Genomic DNA, 8,007 nt, shown 5'->3' on the forward strand with positions numbered 1-8,007 from the left:
CTTTGTAATTAATTAATCGAAATTAATCGCATTTTAATCGCATGTAAATATTTGACCTGAGAACAGTGAGAATTAAGATTTTTACATGGATTTTTAGTATACCATTGAATAATGACTGAATACATAAGCTTAAGCAACAAAATATTGTTTATTTTTGTTCAACCAAGTCCAACAGACCAGTGCAATATTGCCATTAAGTGTAGCAAGAGGCACGTTCTTTAATGAGTCTTTCATTCAGAGAACTCTGCTCTTGTGTTTGCTTAATTATGCTTTTAAACGTTAATGACCAAACCTATCATTATAAATGTTGCTGCACATGGAATAGAACGCGGATAACAGTTTTTATCAGGTAACACACTGATTATTTATCACTCAAACCCCTTTCTCTAACTGTCCGTTGGTCGCGTATATCCTCCATGTTTGTAGTTTTTTAACACTTTTTATGCGTGTTTGTAGTTCTAATCGAATCCTCGTTCACGGCGCAGTGTGTTGCGGGAAATATTAGCAGTTAAGAGTGTGCATTGATCGTTAAGTAGTAGACCATCCGGGAATCTTTGGAATACTTTTTAAACATACTACGATTTGGGACATACAATACTATTTAGGACGGACGCAGCTTCTTTTGTATAAGTTCTTTGGCTTGTCTGAACGCTAGTTTGTGCTCCAGTATAATCGGTCCGCCGAATCTCATCCAGTGAGAAACGTTCCGCGGTGCAAAACTTAGTGCGATTAAAATGCGTTAAAAAAATTTAACGCGTTATTTTTGTGTAATTAATTAATCTAAATTAACGCGTTAAAGTCCCGGCCCTAATATATATATATATATATATATATATATATATAGGAGTAATATCTAAAATCTATTAGGGAAACACTGAAATGAAAATTCTGGGCTGAAGGTTTCTCGTGTTCCTCCCATGTATTTTGCCAATTTTTCACACCACTGCATAAATTAAATAGCCAACATAACTTTATTACAGTTTTGTCTTGCTTTTCAAATAAAAAAAATCAATTACAAAACAACAATTGAAAAATATTTACTTAACACTGAACATTTTTAACATTCTAGCTGACATTATAGCTTACCAACAAAGCACGTATTAACTTAAAATTAATACATTTGTAAAATAATATTCTTTGGCCATTTTTAAGACCCCCTTCTTGAATCAGGCATGTGCTTTTAATGTACAACTAAATGCAGCCTTGATGAGCAAAGCAGAATGTTATGATAAATATATTAATAGAGCTGTTGTAATGATTGTTATTTTCTTCCTTTTTTATTTTATTTTACAGAATAACAGTAAAATGACAATACTAACATTTATGAATGTTGACTTCTATTTTGGCGGAAACCAACAAGACGACCTCAGTACTACTTTTTTGCTGACAGAAGCAGATTTATAAATGATTTATCATCAAACTGATTTCCCTCGCGCTTTGGACTTTGAAGCCTGGCTAAGGAGCTTGAGCAGCGCTGTCAGAATAAATACAATTTGTGCGTGTATTAGACAACATAACGTTCTGTAGTTTATTTACTAATGGTTTAAGGCCATTTCACGATTTCAGTCCTAATACAGTAACCAGCAACAACCGCCCCTTTCTCTTATCATCGAAGACACTAAACAGTCTCTCGCTGTCGGTGCTTGCAATGATTTTTGCGTCTTTTTCTGACAGTTTTAAATGCTTCCACACTGCCCACATGTTTGCTGCTTTACATCATGTCATTGAAAGAGCTCTTTTTGCTATTTTCGGCTGAATAATTTCGGTTGCTGAACATTCGGTGCATTCCCTAAATTCTTAGTGTGTTACTCACCGCACTAAGAGTGCTCACAGAGTACTCTTTAGTGATCCTCTGTCGCTCTCGCTCCTGGAGTATGACGGAGTACTCTGCATGTTTGGCTGGATACTCCTTAATCATCAAATCAATCACTTCATCACTGCGCAGAGCAGTGAGACCTGGGAGAAAAGGCAGGAATTTCAATATAGGATTATTGCATTTAGTCTTAAACCATGCTGACACACTCAACTTCTTATTACAGCTACTACAATACATTAAAATACAGGTCAAGGCTAAAATGCCAAGTGGAGCAAATTATGAATTAAACCACTGTTGGAAAAGTAAACCATTTGAGATGGTATACTGACACTACATTGTATATTTTTAAGATAAGAATAAAGAACTACATGTTATCAATTTTACTAAATTATTCTTTGTTTAATAAAGATACAAAACAAACAGAAATGAGAAAGACTGAATTCTTACCCAATGTACACTGCGTTTCTGTAATGACATTTTGCTCTCTCAGATACAGTTTCTCTTTGTGAGACAGGTCTCTTCTTTCTAAATCTGGTATGAAGGTGAAAAGAAAAACAGTGGCATTTAGTAAACACAATGCAAAAAATAATCTTTGTCATTAGTAACCAAATCTAACATAAAAACAACTCAAATTTCCCTGCAGGCTTTTTGTTCATACCTGGATATTTCCGTTTGAATGACGTGACTCCTAAGTACTCGCTCACTTGTTCTTGTAACATATAGTACTCTCCTGTGTCATCCGGAGGCCATTTGTATTCTGTCAGATTTTCAGCAGGAAAGTATGTCGGTCTGTAATGAAAGAGAACAGCTCAATGCACAGTAAAAGTAACAATGGGTCAGAGTAAAGAGTAAGAAAATGGTTTTTGCCAGCCAATAAAGTGTGGATTTATAGAAACACTAAAAGAAACAATTAAATAATTCCATCTTCATGGGAAATAGTTTTAACGTTTTTTAAAATCTGCTCACCAAGCCTGCATTTATTTGATCCAAGGTACAGCAAAAACAGTAAAATTTTAAAACTTTTTACCATTTAAAATAACTGTTTTCTATTTTAATATATTTTATAATGTAATTTATTCCTGGGATTTTAAAGCTGAATTTTTAGCATCATTACTCCAGTCACATGATCCTTTACAAATCATTCTAATATTCTGATTTGCTGCTCAAAAAGTATTGATAAATATGACGTTGAAAACATTTTTTTCAAAAAAACAGAATTTTTTCAGGTTTCTTTGATGACTAGAAAGTTCAGAAGAACAGCATTTATAAGAAATAGAAATCTATAACACTATAAATGTCTTTATCATCACTTTTGATCAATTTAAAGCATCCTTGCTAAATAAAAGTATTAATTAAAAAAAAAAAAAAAAAAAATTATACAGACTCTCAGCTTTTGAATGGTAAGCTTTTTATTTTAGATAAATGCTGATTTTTTTGGGATCTTTCTATTCAAAGAATCCTGAAAAAAATACTGTTTTAAATATTGATAATAATAATAAATATTTCCTGAACATCAAATCAGCATATTAAAATGATTTCTGAAGGATCATGTGACACTGAAGACTGGAGTAATGATGCTGAAAATTAAGCTTTGATTACAGAAATAAATTACATAAATTACATCTTAAGGCAAAATACTACAGGCAAAAAATGTTGAGGTTTTTATAAGGTGTTGTTTCAGACTAGCAGAAAGAATTGGTTTTGTTTTTCTATTTTCAGATTTATAAAGTGATAAAAAGAGACAAAATCCACTTTATAAAAATCTATTCAAATTACTATAAGGATAATACCTCATTTGCATTTGAATAATAACCCATCAACAGGGTAGTATGTTGATATATATTTGTTTTTGTAACCCTATTTACCTGGGGTGTCTTGTCTTAAAATAATTTACAGATCAGCATGATACAATAGAAAGTGTCTGAAATATGCCCTCACCCCAGCTCATGGTTGGATGTGTCACAGCTCCTGGAACTGTCCCCTGAGCCCATCCTGCGTCTCTTGGGGGCTTGACTACCATCACTGGAGTTCTCCTCAATGTCATCCTGTTTGAAGAGTCAGAATCATGATTCTGTCAAGGATATTTCAATCTGGTTTAGAAGGCTACCTAGATACATAGCCCATAAGATATTACTATGCGGCCTTAAACACTATTAATGACAGCTGAGGTCCGTTCATATGTGTTTTTTTTTTCTCTAAGCATCGTCTATTCATCTGTATCTTTAGCTTTATCGGCTAGCAGGCTAATAGTAAACAAACAAAGGCGGGTGTTACTCACATTCGCGCTGTTACAGACGCAGTAACTGCATAGATGTATACCTTACATGCTACAATGTTATAATTGTGGTCTGTTCAACAAGATGGAGCCGTAAACATCCACAAACCTTCACAGACTGCGTCCCAGGAGTCGCAGGACTGCTATCGCACGGCCTCGGTGAAAGAACCGCTGCCATGTTGATGTCCTGCTAATGAAAGAGCGTCACATCCGACTGGAAACTAGGAACAAGAGGAAGCGTTCCGTCCACAACACATAAAATTATATAATTATATAATTATATAATTTTTTTGAATTTTTATGTATATGTATAAAGACACATACTGTATATATTTAGAAAATATTTACATGTATTTACATGTATATATTTATATTAATGTAATTTATATAATATATACATATATTTAATATATAAACATAACTTTTCTTAAATATATACATGCATGTTTGTGTATTTATGTATACGAAATAAATATACACAATACACACACACATATATTATGTACACAAACATTTATTCTGGATGTATTAATCATTGCCCAGCATATGAAAAACAATTTTTTTTTTTTAAATCACCTTCTTATTTACAATTTATTCACTTTTCATTGGAACGATTTATACTTAATTTATTGGAAATATTTGTTATGTTTACATTATTAATTGAATATACGTAACTGTTATTTATTTCTTTAGTCATTCATTCTTTATTTATGTTTTATTTAATTTTCATTGGAACAATTTATACTTAATTTATGGGAGATATTTGATATGAGTTTGCATTATTAACTGAATATACATAACTCTTGTTTGTTTGTTTATTTATGTATATTTCATTTACTTTTCATTGGAATAATTTATACTTAATTTACAGGGAATATTTGTTATGTGTTTACATTATTAATTGAATGTACATTTTAATTATTGATTTATTTATTCATTCAATATTTTATTTATATTTTATTTTATTTTCATTGGAACAATTTATACTTAATTTATAAGAAATATTTGTTATATTTGTTATGCAATTAATATATTTATATATTTGTATTTTATTTTATCTACATTTAATTGAAACAATTTATACTTAATTTATAGGAAATATTTGTTATGCATTTGCATTACTAATTTAATACAGAACTATTATTCATTCATTTATTTATGATTATTTATTTATATTTTATTTACTTTTCATTGGAACAATTTATACTTAATTTATAGGAAATATTTGTTATGCATTTGCATTACTAATTTAATACAGAACTATTATTTATTTATTTATGATTATTTATTTATATTTTATTTACTTTTCATTGGAACAATTTATACTTAATTTATAGGAAATATTTGTTATGTGTTTACATTATTAATTGAATGTACGTTTTAATTATTGATTTATTTATTCATTCAATATTTTATTTATATTTTATTTTATGTTCATTGGAACAATTGGTATTTAATTTATAGGAAATATTTGTTATTTTTGTTATGCAATTTATATATTTATTTATTTGTATTTTATTTTTATTTACATTTAATTGGAACAATTAAACTTAATTTATAGGAAATATTTATGTTTACATTATTAATTGAATGTACGTTTTAATTATTGATTTATTTATTCATTCAATATTGCAACATGTGCAGGGACCCAGACAAATGATACATTAAAACCTTTATTATGTAACCTATATACAGCTTGATATATTTTATTAAAAATATCAAGTCTGCATGATTTCCCAGATTGTATACTATTGAGAGCAGAGAGACTATCAGATGCAATTACTACATTGTTTTTATTCCTTTGTTCTATCCACTGTAAGCCTAACATTATGGCTACAAGTTCTACTGTATAAACTGAGAGATGATCTGTTGTTCTCTTTTTAACAATTTCCTCACATTGTGGGATGCACTGCAGCACCTGTGTGTCCATTTTCAGGGTTCTTTGAACCATCTGTGTATATAATTATTTTTCTGCAAAACGCATCTCTATATAGCTTTGTGCTATATTCCAGACAGGCATTAGCTTAATTTTCCTTTTGATTTCTTTTTTGTAACTGCAAGTCAACTAATGGCATTACAAACATCCAAGGGGATATTTCTGAGTATGGGACAGCAGGACAATACTGAAGACAAGCTATCCTTGCTTTTATATTTCCTATCCATCCAAAGCTCCTGAAATTAGATTTGTTATGTTCCCAACACTCCTTTATTATGTTCTTCGCAGGATGTAACTCACTATGTCCTTGTAGGTTAACCCTGTATGAAAGCGTAAGTTTTAGCCTTCTAATACTCAGTGGCATCTCTCCAGTTTCTACCTGCATTGCCGCAACCGGAGATGTTTTAAAAGCTCCACTGAATATTCTAAGAGCTTGGGCTTATTCTATGTCTAATTTCTTAAGGTTAGTTTCGGCTGCTGACATGTAAGCAATTGAACCGTTGACCTCATAAGAGCCCAGTATATATTCCTCAAGGAAGACCTAGTTCTCCCCAATCTAATCCTGACAAACTTTTTCTTACACTTTGAACTTATTTTGTCAATTTGTTGTCTCCAAGTCAGTTTTTCATCAAAATAGTACTCCAAGAAATCGGTTGTTCAAGCTCATGACCGTATAAGTTTAGTGAAACTCTCTTATGTTGCTTAGAAAAACAAATTACCTGAGATTTAGTATTTGATATTTTAAAACACCATTTATGTGACCATTGTTCCACAACCAAAATTGCTTTCTGCATTTTCTTTTGCATATATTCCACATTTCTTCCTCTAACCCAAAGAGCCCCATCATCCGCATATAACGATTTCCCGATACTATGATCAATTTATTTAAAAATGTCATTAATCATTATATTAAAAAGCAACGGACTACATACACTACCTTGCGGTGTACCATTTTCTACAAAATGCATACTTGAATATTCCTTACCAACTCTTATTTCGATAGTTCTACCAAAAAAAAAGTCTAATACCCAATTATACATCCTACCCCCTACACCTAAATTATTTAATTTCATAAGGAGTCCTTCTTTCCACAACATATCGTATGCTTTTTCAATATCAAAGAAAACAGCTACTACACTTTCTTTGTTTGTCTGAGCTTTCCTAATCTCTGATTCAAGGCATAATATAGCATCCATAGTATTTCTACCTTTACGGAAACCACTTTGATATGGTGAGAGCAAGTTTTTACTTTCTAAGATAAATGTAAGTCGATCCGTAACCATCCTTTCCATTGTTTTCCCTAACTGAGAAGTTCAGTAAAGATCAGATGCATCTTTTCCAGGCTTTAAAATTGGCACAATAACTGACTGCTTCCATACTGATGGAATTTTCCCTGTTTCCCATACTATATTAAAAAGCTTTAGTACTACATTAAGCATATTATCTTCTACATGAGCTAACATTGTATAACAGATTATCTTTCCCCGGAGACGTTTTCCTTGAACTTAAAATAGCTTTAAAAGATTTAAAAGGTAAATCTTAATCATTTCCTATCGAAGTTCTTTTATCAGTTATATTACGATTTAACGCAATTCTATTAATCCTTTCTTGTTTATCTGCGTCTGATAAATTTTCAGAGCGTTGTATCTTCACTAGCACCTGCGCCAACATCTCTGCCTTTTCAATACTACTAATTGCCATTTTCCCATTGTGACATAACAATGGTAATTCATATTTTCTTTTTATACCACTCATTCGTTTAATCATTCCCCATATATCTGATAATTGAGGCTCTCTACCTATAGTATTGCACTAATTACAAACGAAGTTCTGTTTACTACAGTGAAGTCTCTTTGAATGACTCCTCAACTGTCCAATCACAGACCGCCTGGAAGTCTTACTAGCCAATCCGAACGCAGAAGGCGGGGCTTGTGAAAAAAACAGGCTGATCCGCTCGCGCGAGTGTCTGGAACAGGAAGT

The 8,007-nt window shown here is 31.5% G+C and overlaps 1 protein-coding gene across 1 annotated transcript; it reads right to left on the bottom strand.

The window, feature by feature from the left end:
• Positions 1-1,789: 1,789 nt before the first annotated feature.
• Positions 1,790-4,299, bottom strand: LOC141325952 (PHD finger protein 10-like). The gene is made up of 5 exons (XM_073834671.1): positions 4,201-4,299; positions 3,755-3,861; positions 2,475-2,605; positions 2,264-2,347; positions 1,790-1,956 (listed from the first exon to the last, which is right to left on the bottom strand). The coding sequence occupies exons 1-5, from the start codon at positions 4,267-4,269 to the stop codon at positions 1,790-1,792; spliced, it is 558 nt and encodes a 185-aa protein (XP_073690772.1). The 5' UTR covers positions 4,270-4,299.
• Between the last annotated feature and the right edge of the window lie 3,708 nt (positions 4,300-8,007).

This window comes from Garra rufa, chromosome 2, assembly GCF_049309525.1.
Source record: "Garra rufa chromosome 2, GarRuf1.0, whole genome shotgun sequence".
NCBI classification, from domain to species: Eukaryota; Metazoa; Chordata; class Actinopteri; order Cypriniformes; family Cyprinidae; genus Garra; species Garra rufa.